This window comes from Podarcis raffonei, chromosome 1 (assembly GCF_027172205.1).
Source record: "Podarcis raffonei isolate rPodRaf1 chromosome 1, rPodRaf1.pri, whole genome shotgun sequence".
Taxonomy (NCBI): domain Eukaryota; kingdom Metazoa; phylum Chordata; class Lepidosauria; order Squamata; family Lacertidae; genus Podarcis; species Podarcis raffonei.
Window position 1 is genome coordinate 29409892 of NC_070602.1, and position 22837 is coordinate 29432728.

A 22837-nucleotide genomic window follows, 5' to 3' on the forward strand; every position below is an offset into this window, starting at 1 on the left:
ACAATTCCCAGAATGCCTTTGGCTCCCAAGCGAGCCTTGCTTTATCGACGCTGTCAGGAACCGCTGGCGAGGCCCAGAGAAGAGGAAGAACGGCAAGATGGCGCTGACCAGGTTGGTTGAGGGCCTGAAGCGGTACCCTGCGAGGCGGTGGGAACAGATTCCCCTCTCTTTTCCGGAGCTCGTTTTCTTTTGAACCGGAGTCCCAGGTTTTTGTTTATGGTAGTCGGTTGTGAGGAGGTTACGATGGCGGCGCAGTTTCGCCAGTGAGGCCTGGACCGATCCGGGCATTTTCCTGAGAGGTTGATCCGAAGGCCTCGCTGTTTTCGTGGGGGTGAGGAGGCCTCTCTCCCTCCGGCATGTCTAGTAACGGCAACGGAATTTCGGTTTCGCCGGTGATGGTGGTGGGTTCCCATCCACGACTGGTGCGAATAGACCGCGATGGGGGCGGGGCGATGATCTGGGTTGCCGGATACGGGTACACTGATTCAGACGTGCTCTCGCTGTCGGCCGCACCTGGGCAAGGATTTAACCTAAGCCTGGAAGCTGTTTTTGTACCCCGCTCGGTTTTCATACGGGATGTCCTGTTGTGTTGGGAAAGGGCTTCTTCGCATGTTTTATGTCCAAGCGGGATTTTCACACGTTACGTTCAGTTAGTGTACAATCTATACACAGAATTTGAGCTGTGCACCTGTAGCGTTATTCACACGCTACGACAGTTGAGCTCTATGGAACGCACGTGCTCATTTGTAGAGACGGTTTGTCCCTCTGTTCAGTGTAATGTGTGAACAAGGCTTTGGGGACTGTGGCATGAAGTGGGCTGTAGTTCCGTAGTAGAACACTTGCTTCGCATGGAGAAGGTTTTAGATTGAGTCACTGGCTGCTCCAGGTTGGGCTGGGAAATACTTACGGCTAAAATCTTCTGCCAGTTAACATATGCAATACTGAGCTAAATGAACCATTGCAGTTTGTGTTGCCTCAAACAAAATGTTTCTCAGTATGTTCTGTTTACACCTTCAGTTGCAGCTTATCAGCAGTAGTCAACTGGTGGAGTGCATGTATGAAATAAGCAAGACAGTGTGAAAGCCATGTTTACATTTTCATGTGCCATTGTTACATGTTAATCACATGTATGCACGGTGAAAATACTTAACATACAGTGCTACCTCGGGTTACAGACGCTTCAGATTACATACACTTCAAGTTACAGACTCCGCTAACCCAGAAATAGTACCTCGCGTTAAGAACTTTGCTTCAGGATGAGAACAGAAATCATGCGGCGGCAGCAGGAGGCCCCATTAACTAAAGTGGTGCTTCAGGTTAAGAACAGTTTCAGGTTAAGAACGGACCTCCAGAACAAATTAAGTTCTTAACCCGAGGTACCACTGTATTCAGCTTTGTCAAACCATGTGCAGCCTTCAGGATTTTTTCTGACATCAGAAGATCATATGTGGAGTTATCTTGGATGTGATTTGATTAATCCTGTGTTATACATTCCCAAATTTATTTGTTTTCCTCTTTATGCATGCCAGCTCAGTTGCTTAGACTTAGCATGCTGCTGATAATGCCAAAGTTGCAAGTTTGATCCCCCATATGGGACAGCTGCATATTCCTGCATTGCAGGGGGTTGGACTAGATGATCCTCAGGATCCCTTCCAATTCTAAGATTCTGTGAAATACTAGAACTCAGGGGCATCCAATGAAGACTTTGGGGAAGGCTTTGCCTCATCATGCTGCAACAGCAAACTGAAGGACCATAAGTGTGAACGTGGTGTTAAGTGGTTTGATATTGAAAGGCTAGAACCTTGCCGCCCAAGGGTCACAGATTAAGTAGGTAAATAAATAAATATGGGGAAGCCAAAGTGTTTCTTACAAAAAGATCTGAAATATTTTCCTTGAAGCTTGAATTGGTTTTATTCTAGATTATATTATTTGATGTTTTAATGTGTTGCTAACCACTTTGAGATTTTTTTCTTTAAAATATAAATCGGTATAGAAATTAAATTAATAATAATAATAAATTTCATTGAGGGGGAAATTGCACCTAGACATTCTGTTTTAGCAACCATAACCTAGGTTTAAGGTGCCATTTGGGGGTTAGCTTATATATATGAGTTTCTAACGTGGTATTTTATTGGTGATAGTGGGTTGTATCCAATACTACACACATGTAATTCTCGCACAATGGGACTTGTTAAGTTTCTTCTTCCTCCCCAGCACCCCACCCATCTGCTTTGAACTCTCCCCTAATCCTCAAGAGCTGATTCTTAGGGCATGGGCTCGGTCCCTGCTCCTGCCAACCTAGCAGTTTGAAAGCACGTCAAAGTGCAAGTACAGTGGTACCTTGGGTTACAGACACTTCGGGTTATGCATTTTCAGGTTACGGATGCTCTGAAACCCGGAACTACCGGAACAGGTTACTTTCAGGTTTTGGTGCTCACACATGCACAGAAGCGCTAAATCGTGCTATGCGCAGAAGCGCGGAAAAGCATCACGCGCATGCGCAGACACGGCACTGCGGGTTGCGAATGTGCCTCCCGCACAGATCACGTTCGCAACCTGAGGTTCCACTGTAGATAAATAGGTACTGCTCTGGCGGGAAGGTAAATGGCGTTTCTGTGTGCCGCTCTGGTTCGCCAGAAGCAGCTTAGTCATGCTGTAAACCGGCTCCCTCGGCCAGTAAAGCGAGATGAGCGCCACAACTCCAGAGTCGTTCGCGACTGGACGTAATGGTCAGGGGTCCCTTTACCTTTACCTTTAGAGGCTGGAGGGAACAGGCAAGGGAAATAAAGTTATTTTGCACACATGGAAATCTGTTGTGCCAGTGGAGCTGCAATGTTGGATACAGCCCACTGTCTTTTCTGTCTAGTTGGAGTAATGCTCAGATATGCTCATGCTTTAAACCAAATGTTTATTGTAGCATCAGCATTGCAAACCAGTGGAAAGGAAGAATGATTTTGCCGCAAGAACTCAGTATGGACTCTACCTAAACCACCTTGGATTTTGAATCAGAACTGTAGCAGCAGGAACCTGAAGTTCAGGAAGGAAAAGAGCTCTTTAGAGGCAAATGAGAGGAAATAAATCAAAAGTGCAGAACTGCAGTTTCTTTGTAAAACGGTTTAATGGAATAAGAACAATATTTCACGTGTTGTCTAATGTGTACAGATATAGTTCAAATATTAAGTTCCTTCTTTCTGTTTGCTTAGTTTTTTGCCAGCACCAACTCAGCTATCTCAAGACCAGCTGGAATTAGAAGAGAGGGCAAGATCTCAAAGGGTGAGACAGACTGCATTGGTGTCATCACGAAGGGAGCCACCCCCTTACGGTTATCGGAAAGGATGGATACCACGAATGTTGGAGGTAAAGAGTGCTGACATGAAGTTGCTGACATGAATAATTATTTTATTTACTTTAGAGAAGTGAGATCTTGGCTTTTGAATGTAAGGGCCTATAATATGTCTATTTCTGTAACTCTGCTGCTTACATAGATACCCATCCTAACATCTAGTTCAGTGGTGAGAAACTTGGGGCCTGCCAGATGTTGAATTACGTCACTCCTGACCTTTGCTCATGCTGCCTGAGGCTGATGGGATTTGGAGTGTGACAACATCTGCAGAGCCAAAGGTTTACTGTTCCTGAACTTTGCTGTATATTTTGTTGTTTCTTCAGCTTGTAAACTGCCTTGTGTATTAGTAATATAAAAAGGCAGTATACAAATTAAAAGTGAAATGAAATGAAAATCCTAGTCTTTGCTGTTACTTTTTGAATGACTAGTCTAGTACTAACAATACCTTCTTGTTTCTTTTGCCCATTTTGTAATCATTTCCAATTTATTTTACTGTATAGGATTTTGGAGATGGAGGTGCTTTTCCAGAAATTCATGTTGCCCAATATCCTCTGGATATGGGCCGAAAAAAGAAAATGTCCAATGCATTAGCTGTTCAAGTGGATGCAGAAGGAAAAATAAAATACGATGCTATAGCTCGGCAGGGACAGTCAAAAGACAAGGTAATAGACTTTCCAGATGCTTGTATATAGATATATAGTTTTATTGTTTATGGATATTGTTTTATTTTACTTGGCTTACTAATTCTAATGCAACCTGGAAAAGTTTTGTTATGAATTCTAGATGAGTTTCTCACAAGTCCAACAGTACAGTGGCAGAACATGAGATTTATATCTTGAAAGTATAACATGTGAAGACACTTTTCTGAATTGCTACACTCTTAAGAAATAATACAGGAACACATTTCATAGCATCTGCCTATTATAAGGCTGTGAGTCTTTATGTGGTCACATAGTCAACATCACTGAGGCCTAGTCTCCATATGCAGCAAAATTATGTAATAGAGTGGACTGTACCACTTCAGGCTGCAGGGCAACATTCATAAACACAACCTTCCATCCTCAGTTTGAAGTACTACAGCCGATTCTACCATCTTAGAATATTTCCACCTCATTCTGCTACATATATAAATCCAGGACCTAGAGTATTGTCCTTAAGCTGGCATCCTCAAACTTGGCCCTCCAGCTGTTTTGGGACTACAGTTCCCATCATCCCTGACCACTGGTCCTGTTAGCTATGGATGATGGGAGTTGTAGTCCCAAAACAGCTGGAGGGCCGAGTTTGGGGATGCCTGTCCTTAAGTGACTAAGGAGTAGGTGATTTGGCTATTCTCACAGTTAGTTGCTGAGGGTGTTGGTGCCCACTCCACTACTATGGTTGCCTACCCAGTCTACGTGTCATGTTTCTGGGACCAAGGAAAGTAGAGATTGGGGAATCTACTTAGCTTCACCCAAGAATGGGAAGCCAAACAAAGGGATAGATGCTTGAGCACTACTTTCCTTGGTTGCAGGAACTGAAGGACAGCGAAGGTGGAGATAGTTATATTGTCATATATCAGTCTATGAACACACCAACTGTTCTGCCTTAAAGATCCAGTAGCCTTTAAAGTGAAAGGGAGACAAAACTGCACATACAGCTAAATATGAGAGTGACCACACCAGCACTGCCTCTTCGGTTTTGCAGCTCAGCTTCTCCTTTAAAGAGCAAATTGCCTTTTGAGGCTAGAACACACCATGCATACTCTGCATGGATACTTACCTGGCTCATTCTTTACCCAGCCAAGGTGAATGGCAAAGCCTCTTCTCAGTGCATTCTTATTAACCAAATAGGGAATCGAGCCTGTCTTAATCACTGTGAGCTTTAGAAGTGAGTGTGAGACTATGATGAATCTGTGTTAATTATTTTGAAGTAAATGATGTTTGTGTCATGTGAAGTGGAAATGTGTTTCTACCTAGTATTCCTAATAGTTCCTCAGAGTGTGATCATCCCCACACAGACATATTCTGCTGTTTTTCCTTCAGTAGTGTGGGCTATTTCTCCAGGATCAAGGTAAAAGACAGTGTACCCAATGCTCAGTCTCCATGCATATAAATGCTAAACATGTGGAAAAGAGAGGGCGAAGAGCATTTTGAACAACCTCCATCATGTAGCCTTGTGTTAAGAGTTGCACTATGGGAAAGAACCAAAGAGTCATGTGGGTCTGTCCTCCCAGTAGGCAGGACTCACCTTATTGCTTTGAGGAAACATTTGTTCTCCATACATGAATGGGCAAGTGGGTAATTGCAAGCCTGTTATTACCAGTAAGGCTACCACATGGTACTCGGTTTACTATCATTTTCTCATAAACAGTGGATAATGAATCGTGGCTTTATCATATTCAGAGCTTCCTCGTTTTAATGTGGCTAGAACATCATCTTATTTCATTCTCTGGGATATTTTGAGCTCTTAAAGTGAGCTTGGTTCTTCATGCTTTGAGATTCTTGGGGGTTTTATAGTTAATTACCATGAAGAAATACTGCTCTTCAAATGTCCTTCATTTGGCTTTGTGAGATGTGTTTCCATTGATACTCATTTAAAGGGTTGTTAATTCTGGAATACTTGGATGAGAATTGGAAAATCGTTCCTGTGCTAAATTATTAGTTGAGCTACAGGTCTGTTTTTATAGTTAGGCAAATGCCATAAAAGATGGAGAGGTGCTGCTTAGAGCAATCTCTTTTGGGGTGAATACTTGCCTCCTTGAGTAACGTTGAGCAATTAGGCTCAGTTTATGGATATATAGAACAACTTAATTCCTGGTTTGCTAGGACTTAGTTCTCCATTTCTTTATTTTTTACCATCATCTTTTCTTGTATATGTTGTGTTTTGGATAGAGTTTAATACATTTTCTAGCTTTCACAGTTGTGTAATTATACACATGCTTTGAGAAAACTGTGTGGTATTACTGCCTCCCCCACAGGCAAAAGATTAAGCGATCACAAAAGTATGTCACAGTAGCTTGAGAGAAATTACCTGGTAGCACCACAAAAAAGAACACGTGTTACCATTTCTCTTGGCTCCTGGCATAGTCTATAGTAAATGGTATATAGGTTTAGTTTAGTAGACACCTTTATACATGCATCCTGCTGCAACATAATTGCCTTATCCCATTTCTAGATGGCAAAGGGGCACTAGTTCTTGAACCTGAAGAACATTGCCCAGAAGCTCTTAAAACGTTACCTTATTCTTTAAAGAAGAAAGCTGCCACAAAAATGCAGTGATGTTAATAGCAAATGCAGTACACGCAGCAACCATTTTAGGCGTGTCTGGTATGTGTGCAACCTCACACACGTGCATCGTGCCAAACCCAGATGTGACCTGAAAATCTCTCAAAAGTGGGCGGGGTGGGGCGGAACAGGGTGTTTGCAGGCTTTTTCAATGGGTGTTCAAATTATATGCAATTTCATGCAACCCCCTCACAAACAGGGAGTTGCCTATAAAATGAACTTCTCACAAATAAGCCCTCAATAATTCAAGCTTATTGACACAAATGTGTTTCACTTGTTCTGGTCTCAAAAATTAATAAATGTGACAGCTTTGCAAAGCACTCTGTCTGCTTTTTCTTAACCAATCAAACTCCATAATGCTTGCAATTTGTGCAACTTTTAAAGTTTCAGACAGCCATTGCACCAGAGGATGAGCTATTTCCTTGCAATTATTTTATTTATCTTTTACCTTCTGTTTTTATGTTTTGTATTTTAACGTTAGCCACCTTGAGTACCATTTGGTGGAAAGGACATAAGCAAAATATCCCAGTAGCTCCAAACAGGGTATGAAAGAATTCCAGGTTTTTAATCAACTCAACTTTGATTCTATGGTCATGATAAAAAGGCTTCCGATTTGGAATTCTAAATATATTCTTAGTGTTTGGCCCTTATCTGGACAATTCTATTTTGGAAAGCTAATCTAGTTTTTTGTTGTTGTTGTTTTTAATTAAAAAAGGCTCCATAAATGAGGAAGGAAACGAAGCTCCATGAGTATGCAGGATTTTTTGTTCATTTACAGTATTCCCTTTTCATAATGCTGTTTTCAATGTTTCAGGTCATTTACAGCAAATACACAGACCTGGTTCCAAAGGAAGTTATGAATGTGGATGACCCTGATCTGCAAAGACCTGATGAAGAAGCTGTCAGAGAGGTATTGTGGTCAGTGATGCACCTAACTATTGAAGCCACTTGCATCTCGTCCAAGTGTTTAATGTAACATTTCTGATTGCAGCTTACAGAAAAGACTCGAGCAGCACTGGAAAAGTCTGTCTCCCAGAAAATTGCAGCAGCCATGCCAGTCCGAGCAGCTGATAAACTAGCTCCAGCTCAATACATTCGGTACTGGACAATTTTTGGATTGTTGAAATTTCTTTGCATGCAAAGTTTAATGTAAGGCCTTTTTTGTGAGTGTGAAACATAACCATTATCTCAGGCCACAAGCAGTTACATGAGTGTTAAGAAATTATTGCTGTTTAATGAAATGTGATATTAGTCCTGTTACAGAGAACGTGATGTACTTAGCTATGCATAGGAAACTGTGTGGCTATGTGTTCTCTTCTTGGTTTGTTTCTGATAATGAACTTTCTTGCAATAAATATATGATGGTTTTTATGGCCCATAAATGGTGAATAGCACAATGAGGGCTGTGAAGCTACCTTCAAATATATAGGTCTGAAATACAGGGTATCCAGTTGGAAAGATTTTTACTATCCTACCAGTAAAATTGGATAGGAATTAGAACATTGGGCTCTGCTGTGTGATTGAAACAGAGCTCTGTAGTTCAATGTGTGCTCAGTTTGAAAGAACAGTGACACATCATCTACTTCTGCACTTCTACTCAAGTGTGTATGCTTGGCAATCCAATGTCTGTGAGCAAAACTAAAATTCTGGCAAAGTAAATAAGAGGCTCATTAGAGGCTCTGTACTGATAACTGAATTTCTTCCTTGTTTTTTCAGATACACACCATCACAGCAAGGTGTGGCCTTCAACTCTGGTGCAAAACAGAGAGTTATTAGAATGGTGGAGATGCAAAAAGACCCCATGGAGCCACCAAGATTCAAGTAAGAATCAGAAATGTACAGCTATTGTGCCATAGAGGGTCCAGGGACGGAGATTGACATACTAAGGTTACTATATTTTTCAACTCATTAGGATTAACAAGAAAATTCCTCGTGGACCACCATCACCTCCAGCTCCTGTAATGCACTCTCCCAGCAGAAAGGTAATGGACAACCGTGACAACTCTTATGTAACATTTTTAAACATCTGATGCATAAAGTATGGAGGATTCAAGTGTACGTATCAACAGACAATTCGTTGGGGGCCATTGGGCAGGAACTGTTTTTATCCAGCCTCAGGGAAGTTAACAAGCTATCCCAGCATTAGACATGATGGAGAGTGGGAAGGACATGGATTACAATAAAATGTAATTTTGAGGTGTCAGTTTAGACAGTTTAAAAAATGGATGGATGTAAGTTCTTCTAAGTATCTGTATTGGTACCACTGCTTTTTAACTTGTTGATAAATGGACTCGAGTTGGGAGCAAGCAGTGTGGTGGCCAAGTTGAGATTGACACCAAATTATTCAGTTTGGTGAAACCCAAGATTGTGAAGAGCTCCAAAAGAATCTCTACAAACTAGGTGAATGTACAAAAGAATAGCAAAAGTGGTTCAATGGAAATTGAGGGGAAAGATCCTAATTGCACATATTACGCCAAGGAGATCTGAGAGCAGTGACTAACCAGAAAAGAAAGATCGGGTTTGTGGTGGAGAGCTCAGTGAAACAGCTACTTGCTCCGCAGCAGCTGTGAAAAAGATAAATTCCATTTTAGGAAACCTTAGGACATCTCAGTCAAAAATATAATTGCTGTTACTGTAATGCCTGCAACCACAACTGGAATATTGTGTGTAGTTACGTTTGTCATATCTGAAAAATGATATTGAAATCCTGAAAATAGGTGCATAAAGGGACAACTGAAAGGATCAGAGGCTGCAGCAGCTCCCCTGCAAGGAAGAGTACAGTGTCTGGGGATTCATAGTTTATAAAAAAATGTAAGCAAGGGGAAATAAGTTTCAGGGCCATAAAATTATGCACAGCATGAAAGTTGTTTTGTCTCCTTGTCTCATAATGCTAGAAGCCAGGGTCATTCAATAAAGCTAGTCACTCTGAGAAACAGGTTGTTGGGCTAGATGGATCTTTGACCTGAGCTAAAATCATGGAATTGTAGAGTTGGAAGGGACCACAAGGGTCATCTAGTCTAACCCCCTGCAGTGCAGGGATCTTTTGCCCAATGTGGGGTGCGAATCCACAACCCTGAGATTAAAGAGTCATGTTCGACCAACTGAGCTATGTTCCTCCTGGTTAGATTGTCTAGTGACGTTCCAGATTTTTTGTTTTTCTTTTCCCTATAGCTTGTGGCTAGACTTGCTTGCTTGAGAAATCTGGAGCCATCTATTCCGTAGGCACTTTGGCATGGTGAACCTTGTTCATTCATTCCTGATAGCTACTTGAGCAATGTGGCAATGTTTGTAAAAGCCATGAATGTTCTTTGGGCTACTATTTGTTGAAGAAACTTTCAGTGCTACCAATGAGGATTATGTGAACTCATTGGATATAGATGTAAGTTCCCATTTTGGGGAATTGGACTGGATAAACTGACCTAGGTGTCAGGGAAGAGTTAGAGTTAGAAGATTCCAGTTTCCCAGAGGGAGAAAGCATTCCCCAAGCGGGGGAGGAGAGCAGTGAATTGAAGAGAAGAGAGCAACAGGAACAACAGGGAGGGACCAGCTGTTCCCAGGAAAGGCAAGGGTTAAGTTCTAGCTCAGATTTGGAGGAGGGGAGATACAGGCCAGCTCTAGCCAGGAGGTTAGAAAAAAGAGCGGGAAAGCGAAGGGAAGGGCGCCTTCACCATTTTGAGAGTGGCTGGTCATGGAGAAGCAGAGCTCAGAAGGTATCTGAAAGAAGTGACTCTGAGGAATAATATTTAAGAACCGTTTATAAGAATGTTTTGTTAATATGCAATAAAAAGTTTTATAAAAGAACAAAAAGCATTTGTGTGGTGATCTGAAGAGGACAACGACCAGTCCTGACACTAGGTCTTCCCAAAAAGTTTGGTATCTGAGGTTTAAACATTCAGCTACTGTTGCCAGAATTGCTGATAGCTTCTCTTTTAGTTTTAGCTTTCCAGGAGATGCAGCTTGAATGAACATGACAATTGCTGGGGGGGGGGAAACATTTCACTGTGTTTTGTTGACACTTCCTATTTGACGGTTCATGGCTACTCAGCTACTGTGTTTCAGAATGGGAATGAATCCCCGCCTCTCATTGGTAAAAAGGGGGAAAAATCTGAAATCTCTTTACCTCTTCTCTGTTCAGATGACCGTGAAGGAGCAACAAGAATGGAAAATTCCTCCTTGCATTTCAAACTGGAAAAATGCTAAGGTAATTAACTTGTCATAACGTCAAACTGTAATGTTGCATCCTGCTGAGGAAACTCCTCAAAAAATGATCTGCAGTCTGAATGATACTTTCAAGCATCCAGAGCTGAGTAAACCAGCTGTGTTCAGAAAGGAGGTTGCAGTGATATGGCTTGACTCTTCTCTGCCTTTTATCTTAAAGCTGCCAAGATGACAAGGGCAAAGAACATGCTAGATAGTAAATTGCTGTTTTGCAGTGATCAACTGTGGTTAGGCAAAGGAAAGTATTTAAAATTCCCTCATACTGCTGTTTGCAGGGTATGAAACCAATTTGCCCTGATGCTCTCAAGCCTTTACCAAAAAAAGATATATTCTTGCAGTAGCATCTATTTATCCAAGTCATTGGAAGTGTTGGACTTGAATCAGAAAGAATTAGATTCAAATTCCCACTTAGTCATTAACCCTATATGATTACCTTGGGCCAGTTGTGTACACTCAGGCTAACATACTTCACAGGACTGTTGCTATAGACTGGGGTAATCATATATACACAGTGGAGGAGGAGCAGGATACAAATGGGAGGAATTACGTATATAAAATTGTTTACTGGTTCACATTTATGGTATTTATGGTAACTAGCTTCTGTTGCAGTCAGTGTGTATATGTACCACCTTCTCTGTCTACCAACTAAGGTCTATGATGTTGCTAGAGAAAGCTTGGGCCACAATAAATTGGTTATTCTTCAATTGCCTCAGCTGCCTTTGTGTCTCTGCTATACTCTGAGCTATTTTTCTCTTTTGCAAAGGCCCTTTGTTGTCCTATTCAGAGAACAATGACATTGACAGTTCAGTGCTTGCAGGAAGAGGGAGTAGTGATGAATTCCTGTGGTGTTTAGGATAATCCTCCTTGTTATTAAAACTTCTGTGGCAGGTCTTACTAAGAGAATATCACATTGAGGCCACTGAATATGTCATTGGTGCAGGGGTTTCTTTGATTCTTTTAATAAAACTTTAGTTTGTAGAAACATGATTAATTTTCCCAGCAACTTAAACATGTTTGGTGATACTTTGGTGCTACTTTTATTTGGAATGTTATTCCCATTGTTAAATAAACGTGCTCAGGATTGCAGCTTCAGTCAGATACTTGGTGGTGGTGGTGGTACGAATCACTTCTGCATTTGTTGGGATTCTTCAGTATACAACAAATACTGAAAAGGAAAAATGTGTTGCATAATTAGAATCAAGGAAGTTTTAAAGACCATTTTCAATCTTGAAACTGAGGGAATTGTATTACTTCAACTAATGCCATAAACAGGGGCTTGGTGTATGGAGGATTACAAAAGTAAAAACCAAACAATGCAACTACTTGCACCTAGAGCAAATGAACTGCCCTCAGACCTTCGGGTATAGGGCAGTATAGAAATTAATTAATTAATTGATTAATATTGAATTACAAGTAAGGATTTAGGGCAGCTTCTTGGCATGCCATGTCTTTTCCTTCATGATCAACTGTCTTGTCTGTTTTTCCTCCAGGGTTACACCATTCCATTAGACAAGCGTCTGGCTGCGGATGGCAGAGGACTGCAGACTGTCCACATTAATGAAAACTTTGCCAAGTTGGCTGAGGCTCTCTACATTGCTGACAGGAAGGTCAGGCTATAGTTGCTTCTCTGCAGTGCATCTTTCTGAGTAATTTCTTTCCACAGAATAAATTTGAGCAGCATTGCAACTTTGAGCCGGTTGCTTGGAAATGGCTTTGGGTCAGTAGTGGCTTCTACACTGTTCTTCTAGCCCTCGTCTAGTTTCTTGATCAGCCCAAAGCAGCTGGCTGTTTCCAGTTCTGGACTGTACATCCTGTTTTATATTACCACTCAAAAGCATAAAAAGTAGGTCTTCTTGTTCTCTCCTTACCATCTGGCTGTGCTCTGAATCTTGTGCAGGCTCGTGAGGCTGTGGAGATGCGAGCCCAGGTGGAGCGGAAGATGGCCCAGAAGGAAAAAGAGAAGCATGAGGAGAAACTCCGGGAAATGGCCCAGAAGGCCAGGGAGCGAAGGGCAGGGATCAAAACCCATGTGGAGAAAGGTATATCCCATCCTCCTGCGGTTTTCATAAAATATTCCAAAGAGGGTTCTGCACATGACAAGTGTACTGACCTTAACAGGAAGACTGCACTATATGCAGTTACAGAAGGGTGGCTTCATTCTGGAGGCCTCTACATGCATAGTGTTCCTCATGCAAAAAGAATGCAGCTCATTTCTATGCATGTTTATGTGGAAGTAAGTTCTCCTTTGTTAAGTGGCGTTCACTTCCAAGTAGGTGTGCATAGAATTGTAGTTTAAGTGGCTTCTTGTTAATGGCATGTAACCTTTAGATGAAAACTGGGGAAAGCACTAAAGTTGTTGGGCCAGGAAAAAATTAAGTATTTCGTGAAGAAGTGTAGAAATGCTAGGAGACCCTTCAACTTCTGAGTACTTAGTCCACCATCCCCTGTGTTCTTCATAGCTGCAAGTTCAGCTTCCACTATGTTGCTGTTAACTCACATAAGAGATGGCTGCATATAATTTTGAATTTCAAATGTATCTGTGCAGAGGATGGAGAAGCTAGAGAACGTGATGAAATCAGACATGACAGACGAAAAGAGAGACAGCACGACCGGAATCTTTCCAGAGCAGCCCCTGACAAAAGGTAAAGTTGTTCAGCTAATAATAACTGGGCAGTATACTACTTGATCAAGGTAAATGTAAAACGTTTGATTCTAACCTAACAAATTAGTATTCGTTTGGTTGTTCTTTTGTATTAAGTAACTGTTTATATAAAATTTATATACCACTTCATTGGAAAAAACCTCAAAGCAATTTACAAGATTTGGAAATGTACATACCGTCTTTTTTGCTCTATAAGACTCACTTTTTCCCTCCTAAAAAGTAAGGGGAAATGTGTGCGTTCATCTTATGAAGCGAATGCATGCTGCGCAGCTATCCCAGAAGCCAGAACAGCAGATGGGATTGCTTTTTTCTCTGCGCAGCGATCCCTCTTGCTGTTCTGGCTTCTGAGATTCAGAATATTTTTTTCCTTGTTTTCCTCCTCCAAAAACTAGGTGCGTCTTGTGGTCTGGTGCGTCTTATAGAGCGAAAAATACGGTGCCTGTAGTGAAGTGATTTCTGGTGTGCTATGGCACACTATTATGTTAAAAGGAGTAGTATGTGTTGATTTTTGTGCTTCTGTGTATTAAGTGCTTGTGTATTCTTCTGCATAGCATTAGTTGAGGCTCTGTATAGGACTAGTTCCTTAGTTTCTCTCTACCAGTCCCAAAGGAGGGACCAAGGATGTATTATGATGGGATCTGCATCTGATGGGAACGAGATTCAGGTAGGTAGCCGTGTTGGTCTGATGCACTTAAAATATATTTTTTAAAAATTAAAAAATTGTCCAGTAGCACCTTAGAGACCAAGAACAAACTTAGTTGGTCTCTAAGATGCTACTGAACAATTTTTATTTTTAAAAAAATATATTTTGATGGGAACAAGTTAACTTTGAGGATTAGCATGGAGAATATTAAACAGACAATCTATGGCTTTTTAAAATGTGGGGAGGGGTTATGGTTTTGTTTATTATTAAGATATTTATTGTTGTTTTTATACTGTAAACCACACAGTAATCCTTGGAGGAAGAGAGGTATATAAATTTAATAAATAATAATACCACCATGATCTTGCTTTTGATGGTCAGACACTGTAGAATGCAATATTTACCCTTAGGCAAGAATGATGCTTGGATAAAGGCTTGAATGTGGCAGGTCCTCCTGTGGCCATCATGTAGATTTCCCCCCACCTAGTTTACTCTTAGGCAGCACACTTTGTGCCAGCCGGACTAGCTGTATATTGTATTTTGAGAACCATCTCTTTGCAGGGTGGATTGATTTTTAAATCACCCAGAAAAAAAAAACATTAATGGATTAAATTTGCATCTGAAGATTTAAATTGTTTCAAATCATCTCCCTTGTTTTAATTTATGCACTTCCTGAGCAAGCATACATGTGAACTAGCTGCTAGAATAATTAACACACAATTAATTGTGTTAAGTAGCAATTAATAAGAACCTTTATACAATATATTCCACAACTTCTATGCAGCCCAGTTCTTTTGCGCAACAGAATTATACCTGCTTTGGAGACAAGGGGAACAGTTTAATTTTACAGTCTGTTTCTGTTTGGCCCTTTCAGTATTACCTGTATTACCTTTCTGTATTCTGTATTACAAGCAAGATAACTTCCTTGAAGTTGAATACCAGAATCCAAAGATGCTTAAAACATGTTACTAACGACCTAAGAGGCTCTGAAAGAGCACTCCCCTTGCTGTTGCCCAGGCTTGTATGGCAGGCTATTTTTTGAAGTTGAGAGTCTCAAAAACAGTTTGTCATGGTGTGAAGTTAGCTTTATGAAGATGGAAAAATGCAAAGGAACCACTGGGTAGTTCAAATGTCATTCATGACTAAGTTATTCCTGTGTTCAAGCAAATCAGCACTGCTTCCTCAAAGTATGTCTAGCCCCACCCCCACCCCCCGCAAAACTCTTAAGTCTGACTTCCAACATCTTTATTCTGAATAGGCAAACTCCTCACATGGAAATTTTAATTGTTGATATTTTTGCAACATAACCAGTATACAATGTTGTTAACTCAGGTCGAAGTTGCAAAGGAATGAGAACAGAGATATTAGTGAAGTCATTGCCTTGGGTGTTCCTAACCCTCGGACATCCAGTGAGATCCAGTATGACCAAAGGCTCTTCAACCAGAGTAAGGTAAGTAATGCCTTCCATTGCTGTGGAAAGTTGTCACGTTTGAAGGAGACAATTGCCATGTGTATGTCCAGATGTACAGCATTAAAAAGATATATACGTCATAAAATAAAAATACCCTAAGCCGCGAGGCATCCCCAAACTGTGGCCCTCCACATGTTTTGGCCTACAACTCCCGTGATCTCTAGCTAACAGGACCAGTGGTCAGGGATGAAGGGAATTGTAGTCTAAAACATCTGGAGGGCCAAAGGTTGGGGATGCCTGTCCTAAGCTATGACATGTCAGCCAATAGATTGAACAAGCCATATTTTATCTGCTTGTTTTCCAAATAGCTCACTGTGTAGTAGATCTGAAAACAGTTATTTGAGCCTATGTTCCTAATTTTCAGCAATTCTAATTTTAAGTACTCAGATGACAACAACTAGGAACCTGTAACTAGTGTGTGTTGCAGGTTATACATTTGTTGTAGAAAATATTAGGCTGGTGGGGAGTGGGTAGGAAAGGAATTGGACTCTGAAGACACATGTCCTCAAGATTATTTTTGTAATGAAGGAGCAGCTACCAAGCACTCTGTACTGTTGCGTTCCAGACCAAGAGAGGCCACAGGAAAGGGCCTATTAAAGCAAGCGCCACATCCCAGAATGGGATAGCCCTATCCTAGAACACATTGAGTGAAGGAAAGCAAACTCAGCACTTCCTCCAGACAATACAATTAAACAGCTTCATTTTCTCAACAGCACTAGATTCTAACACCAACCTGTGCCTTTCAGTTGTTAGGAATTCAACATGTAAATTAGGGGTGGGTAACTTTTGGTCCTCAGGAAAATTTTATGCAGTACTGATTTTAAAAACCTTCTGCAAGTGATCAGTTCAAACCTCTGGCATACAATAATCTGCCCACCCCCACAACCTGCTAGGATGAGGAGGCGGCAGCAGCAGAAAGAGATGAAGGGGCCCCCCCTTTGGCTCTGACTCTTCATCATGTGCCTCCTACCAAATTACCCCTAAAGTAGGTAATGTGGCCCTCAACAGGAAAAATGGGTGCCCACTCCAGTATAATGTAATACAAAAGAAGACACCTCTAAATATAAATTAATATACTACCAAAGCCCCTCAATGAGCAGTGGTTAGAAAACTATGGGTAGGTTAATAGTAAAATGCATTGCACTATCCTACAATATCGCCTTCTTTATGGGTAAATCTAGCATTCACTATAATAGTGTTTCAAAGCATACAGCACTTCTGTTTAGTGGAGAAGAGTGCCCTCTGACACCACTGTGGTTGGAGGCTAAACCTGAACCTGGCATCCCAAGCCATTGAGAACCAAGTTTCTCCTTTCATCTGAATAGTTCTATCCTTTTCTCTTATGCTAGTATGCAACAAAGTTGGGACTTGTTGGTTTTTTGGGTAATTTCTGTTCTCCCAGAGAATGCTGGATTCTGACTCTGAATAGCAATCTACCTAATGCAGTTAGGTAGGTTTTCAGAGTAGTATTAATAACTTCTAAGGGAACCTGTTTTTGGACATTGTGCTTGTTAGTATCCAACTAATATAGATGGTTTTGGTGTTCTGCTAGGGTATGGACAGTGGCTTTGCTGGAGGAGAAGATGAAATTTACAATGTCTATGACCAGCCCTGGAGAAGTGGTAAAGACATGGCCCAGAACATCTACAGACCTAGTAAAAATGTGGATAAGGACGTGTATGGTGATGATTTGGAGGCACGAATAAAAACTACTAACAGGTATGGAAATTTCAAGTATTTCCAATTGTATTTTTACTACTAGAACACTCGATTTACTACTTTCTTTTGGTCTCGCAGGTTTGTTCCTGATAAGGAATTTTCTGGCTCAGACCGCAGGCAAAGAGGTCGAGAAGGACCAGTTCAGTTTGAGGAGGATCCTTTCGGTCTAGACAAATTCTTGGAGGAAGCCAAACAGCATGGGGGCTCAAAAAGGCCTTCTGATAGTAGCCGTCCTAAAGAACATGAGCATGAAGGCAAGAAGAGAAGGAAAGAGTAAGGAATTGGTTTCAAGCATTTTAAACAAGACTGCAGGGGATTGTCTAAACCACCTGACAGTTCCTGTATAGTGGATATAGGCACCCAGCTAAAGGGACACTTTTGCCCAAGGAACAGAGGAAGTAAGGAAAAACTGGACCACTGAATTATAGGTTTTGTGTTTGGGGCTCTAGCTTTGTGCTGCCCCTTTGTTTTTACACAGGTGGAGCTCTGTTCTCTTAAGGTCAGAATAAGCTGCCTGGTGTATATGGAGTTCTTAGTTAAAGCTGCTTATTCCATCTGATAATACCCCCTTGTACATAGTTTGCCCTGCTTCTGCTGTAACGTATGTGAGAGGGGGAAGAAAGTGTATTGTGGTTCATTTGCTCTGCTGTGATTGTATAGTTCATCTTAAGCTTATGAGAAACAGCTGGATTCATTTAACTGAGATGAATACATATCCAAGTTTATTTTAGTTTCTTTATACAGCAGTGAAATAAAGTCTCCTTCCTTTAACTGATGTCAGCAGTTCTTCTGTTTGAAAAGTGGCCTTTGCTTTTCTGACGTTTCACATCAAGCTGAAAGATTGAACAAACACAATTGCTAGTAAGGCAGTAGAAGAAACAATCTTAATATCCATATCAATTTGATATACTTAATATATTCATTTTTGAGGTGATGTTCCACATAAGTTGAAACCACTCTTCATAAAACATTTGTGTAATCAAAACGAATCAAGGCCTGTTTTGAACCCCTAATGAAATACGTTTTTGGCTGAAAGAAATACCAGATCAGCTTATTAATTAAAATTACCTAGGATTACTACAATGTGTGTTTCAGATACAGCTTCATAAATGGCTTTCAACATTTAATTATGCCAACTTTCAACTGTAGATGCACTGACTAATGATCAACCAACTTTCCTTTATTCAATATACCCCATTTCACATTTAGAACTTTAAACATTATAGATTTCCATAACCTCACACTCCACGAAATTTTCAAGACTCATTTTCATTTGTGAAGTAAATGTCTGTGAAAAGACTGTTAGACTGAACTTATTTCAGGTATGAATTGAACTATGAAGGATAGAACATGAGAGCCATTTTATTTATTTCTCTTCTTTCCTGTAAGGACCTGAAAGTGGGGTGCATAATTTTCCTCTCCTTCATCCTTGTAACAATCCTATGAGGAGGGTTAGCTGAGAAAAGAATAAGTGGTACAAGGTCTCTGAAATGTTCCTTGGCAAGCAGGCTTTGCATTGGGTTCCTTTTAATTGGCACCAAATGCAAAACCCACTGGAACTGGTTGCACTCAAGAGCTCTTTACGGAAGTTCCCTAGTACAACTGATCCCTGCTGAAAGTTAGGTTTGCAAAGCATATATTTACAGCCTGGCTTGCGTTGCACCTGAGCTGCAAAGACCCAAGAAGCACACTTAAGAACATGCCCCTGAGTATTTCAACTCCAGCCCACCACCTCTGCTGCAACTGGAAGCGGTAGAGATAAAATGTAGCTATCCGTTGTGAATAAATGTTTGTGGATGACAATGCTAACTAAGGTGCCTCTCAAGTACCACAACAGAGTACAGTGGTACCTCGGGTTACATACGCCTCGGGTTACAGACTCTGCTAACCCAGAAATAGTACTTCGGGTTAAGAACTTTGCTTTAGGATGAGAACAGGAATTGCGTCGTGGTGGCGGTGCAGCAGCAGCAGCAGGAGACCCCATTAGCTAAAGTGGTGCTTCAGGTTAAGAACTGTTTCAGGTTAAGAACGGACCTCCAGAACAAATTAAGTACGTAACCAGAGGTACCACTGTATGTACAAATCAGCTGTGTCAGTTGTTTTCTCCTTGCCCTGTTCTCTGTGGTCAGCTCGGCTTGGGAAAGTGGTGGGTTGAGGCTTAACACTAGCATTGCCCCCTACTCAGTGCTGCCTGTAAGGGGGGGGGGATTACTATAACACAGTAGGAAACAATTCTCTTCCTCCTCCACGCAATCAAGCAATGAGACCATGTTAGGAGAGCGCAAACCTACCCTCTCCTTGCTCAGACCATAATAATATATTACACCCTGTAGATCAGGAGTGGGTAAAACAAAGACATGCCACCAAATGCTGGCGCTCAATACTCCCCAGTCCACACCTTTCTCTTTTACCAATCTGGAACATGTTCTTTAACTGTGGTGCCGCCTCTTGCTTTTCTATATGGACAGGTGGATGCATAAAGCCTCTGGTTTTGCATGGCTCTTAGGTAGCCTACTGTAAGTCACATCCATTGCTCTGCCCACTTTCTGGACCCCATCCACCACTGGGGTGTAGGCCTAGAAGGTTGTCCACAAGGGATTATGCCCCTTGGACTGAAAACTATTCACTCCCCTGCTTATAAATCTGTTGTATTTATGCAAGTCTCAAGTCACTTATTAGGTCTGAACTTGTGAAAGGTCTGAAATGTGCAACAAACAAGCTAACCAGGCCATTCTCCTTTAAATATAAAATAGCAATTCTCTTCTAGGATAAGAAATTCAGTATGCACAGTACCATAGCCTCTTACCTTAGCTCCTTCTAGAATATGAGTGTCTTTCTGCAAAGTATTTTTAAGACCTTCTTCTGTAGAAAATCCAACCCAGCCAAAACCTTTGTGGAATCCCGTTTCTTTATCCTAATCATCCAAAACAAGTACGTTGAATTGATTTAGATTTGATGGATCCTATGTACTTAATCAACTACTGCTTAAATGCTACTTCAGTATGGACTACATGTGCCCTTTTCACCTTCAACAGAAACCTGGTCAACAACAGCGTCATGCAGAAAGCCATTACCAATCATAAATGTTAAACAACTGGCAAATTATATTCTCTTCCCAGCAGACTAGGAAGTTTCCTAGCCACTTATTTCACTGGTTTATGTGGGATGACAAGAATGAATTTGCTGGAAGCTAACTAGTTGCCTCAGGAGTAGCCAATGTGGTACCCTCCACATGTTGTTTAATTCAAACTTCCATCAACACCAGGCATCATGCACAAAGGCGACCCTTGAATGGTTCCTCCATAGTTACTGGGGTTACTGGGGTGGTGATCAGGTGGGATTGCTATGAGGAATTATAACAAATATAGAGTAAGCCATCTGTGTCAGCAATGAAAGCATTGCGTTGACTGGGTTTAAACTATTTTGATAGGATTCTTGATCAATCCACACCTCTGCATCCCTGTTCCATCTCTCTTGCTTCAAAAGTCACTTACACAGCCCAGTTGCTTCGCCAGGCAGGCTCTTGGGCCATAAAGGTAGTGGGTAAGCTTCTCTGATGTCGCTTTCTGGTATGGTAATCTTAGGATGCTAATCTTAGGGCCAGGAAACAGATCTCACATGAAGGTGATAATGATTGCTGTCCTCCTGGCCATCCTCCTTATCATGTGTATTGCTTGTTTATCACCTCCGGGGTTGCCAAATGGACTCCTTTGTAGTTCTGTTAATTAGTTTTGGTGATTTAACTTGTTCCCACGAGGGTTTGTTGAAATGCTCAGAAGAAATCTGACTGGTTCTTACGAACACTCTGTAAAAAACTCTTTTGTAAATAAAACTACCTGGGCCAGGGGCTGCAGACAGACAGAATATTATACGCACCCTTCCCAGAGTCCTGCTGGTTCAAGTCTCTGTGTCTATTCTTATTAATCCTTCCTTTACTTTGTGAACGCCTCACTGGGGGGTTGAGAATTTTCTGGGGGAAACTAATTTTGGATAGGCCACTGGGAATGGGTGGAGTTATAGCTGAAATCCTATAAGCTGGGAGTAAATCCTCATTAAAAGAGGACTTACTTGTGAGTAGACATATGTGATTGCACTGTAAATATAAAATTTAAAGGAAAGCAGTTACTCTACAAGTAACATTTTGTACTTCGATTGCCAGTATCCAAACACAAAATACTCAACTTGAAACATGATCTAGCCATAGTTGCATAATTAACCCTTCCACTGAAATCATTAAGATTTCAGTACAAAAGTAATGCATTCCCATGAAACGCAAAGTGCTCATATTTTGATGTCCCGTCGTTGTGTTAGCACAGCAAAAGCTGTGTGTGTGTGTGTGTGTCCCTGTATCCCTGATTTAAATACACAAGCAGTGAACAGCACAAGATAGGAAGCAATCTATCGTAAAGTGGGAACTGTATGCCCTTCATATTAAGTGGATAGTGCATGCTTTTCTTTAACCCTGAGATATCAGCATCTGAGCACAAGCAGCCCTTAGATGCAGATATCACAGAGGGCAGAAACTAGCTGAAAGTCCATCCGAAAATAAAGTTTGTAAAATGCATGGGAAGAAAAAGAACCATTGGTGGCCTCTGCTAAGTGTGTTCAAATACAGTTCTAAAGGTGCCAGCAGGGAATACTGCATTGTCTCAATCATTTGAATTTTTCTTTTATAATTTTCAGATGCATTTTAAAATCCAAATGCAGGTGATGATACCAACTGGATATTAATATTTGTTAGGTGGCTTTGTGCCAGACCTGAATTTTACTGTTATATGTAAATTGCAATTGTATAAAACTAAAACACGGTGGAGAAGAAATATTTTGTTGAGTTTAGGTTCAGTTAACGGCAATGATACTCACAAATGGCACCAAGCATTTTCTCACAGAGCCAAACTGAGCAAAATACTGTTTTACTTCATCTGCAAAAGAGAGAGAGAGAGAGTCATTTATCAAACCAGGTTGTCTTGGGGCGTTTCTGTGCATGACGACGTGGTTTTTAAATTAGGGCGAGAATAGTGGAGATCCTCTTAGGGCTGCACACATGGAAGATGGACCGCTGCAAAAGAATTCAGAGCGCTGCACCGTTGCAGAGGAAAGGCGGTTTCTGTAGGTGCTGCTTGCATGGCGTCAGCCGAAATCCCTTCCTCTGTAGCCCTTTAGCCGGGGTACAAGGCCCTCAGCACAAGAAAGAAGGTGGGTTCGACTCACGTCTCGGGCCTCCCAAGCATCTGATGCAGGGATGGAGAAAAGGGCTTAAAACCTCGGGAGCGGGAGGCGCCAGGCACGCTATAACCCCGGCTAGCCTTCTTTTAAGACGCCAAAGGGGCCGGCTTACAGCACCCCTTGGGACTCTCTAAAACCCCTTTCCTCCCCTAACCCTGCACCCCACTCACTTGGCCCCGCCGTCCAAGGTACGCGGGCGACGAAGACCTCGAAGAACCGCCGGGAAGGACCTGCCGCCGCCATCTTGAAAGCCAGGAGGAAGTAAGGCGGGCTCTCGCCGGCCAGCCAATGG

General features: G+C 41.5%; 2 protein-coding genes across 2 annotated transcripts; one reads left to right on the forward strand and one right to left on the reverse strand.

The window, feature by feature from the left end:
* Positions 1-18090, forward strand: SNW1 (SNW domain containing 1). Its single transcript, XM_053378262.1, has 14 exons — positions 1-111; positions 3204-3357; positions 3844-4005; positions 7421-7516; positions 7598-7704; positions 8323-8427; positions 8519-8588; positions 10742-10807; positions 12315-12431; positions 12722-12863; positions 13370-13466; positions 15462-15579; positions 17153-17319; positions 17398-18090. The coding sequence occupies exons 1-14, from the start codon at positions 98-100 to the stop codon at positions 17594-17596; spliced, it is 1614 nt and encodes a 537-aa protein (XP_053234237.1). The 5' UTR covers positions 1-97; the 3' UTR covers positions 17597-18090.
* SLIRP (SRA stem-loop interacting RNA binding protein) lies at positions 18020-22833 on the reverse strand. Its single transcript, XM_053378302.1, has 4 exons — positions 22716-22833; positions 22183-22241; positions 20126-20233; positions 18020-18152 (listed from the first exon to the last, which is right to left on the reverse strand). The coding sequence occupies exons 1-4, from the start codon at positions 22786-22788 to the stop codon at positions 18087-18089; spliced, it is 306 nt and encodes a 101-aa protein (XP_053234277.1). The 5' UTR covers positions 22789-22833; the 3' UTR covers positions 18020-18086.
* Positions 22834-22837: the final 4 nt, after the last annotated feature.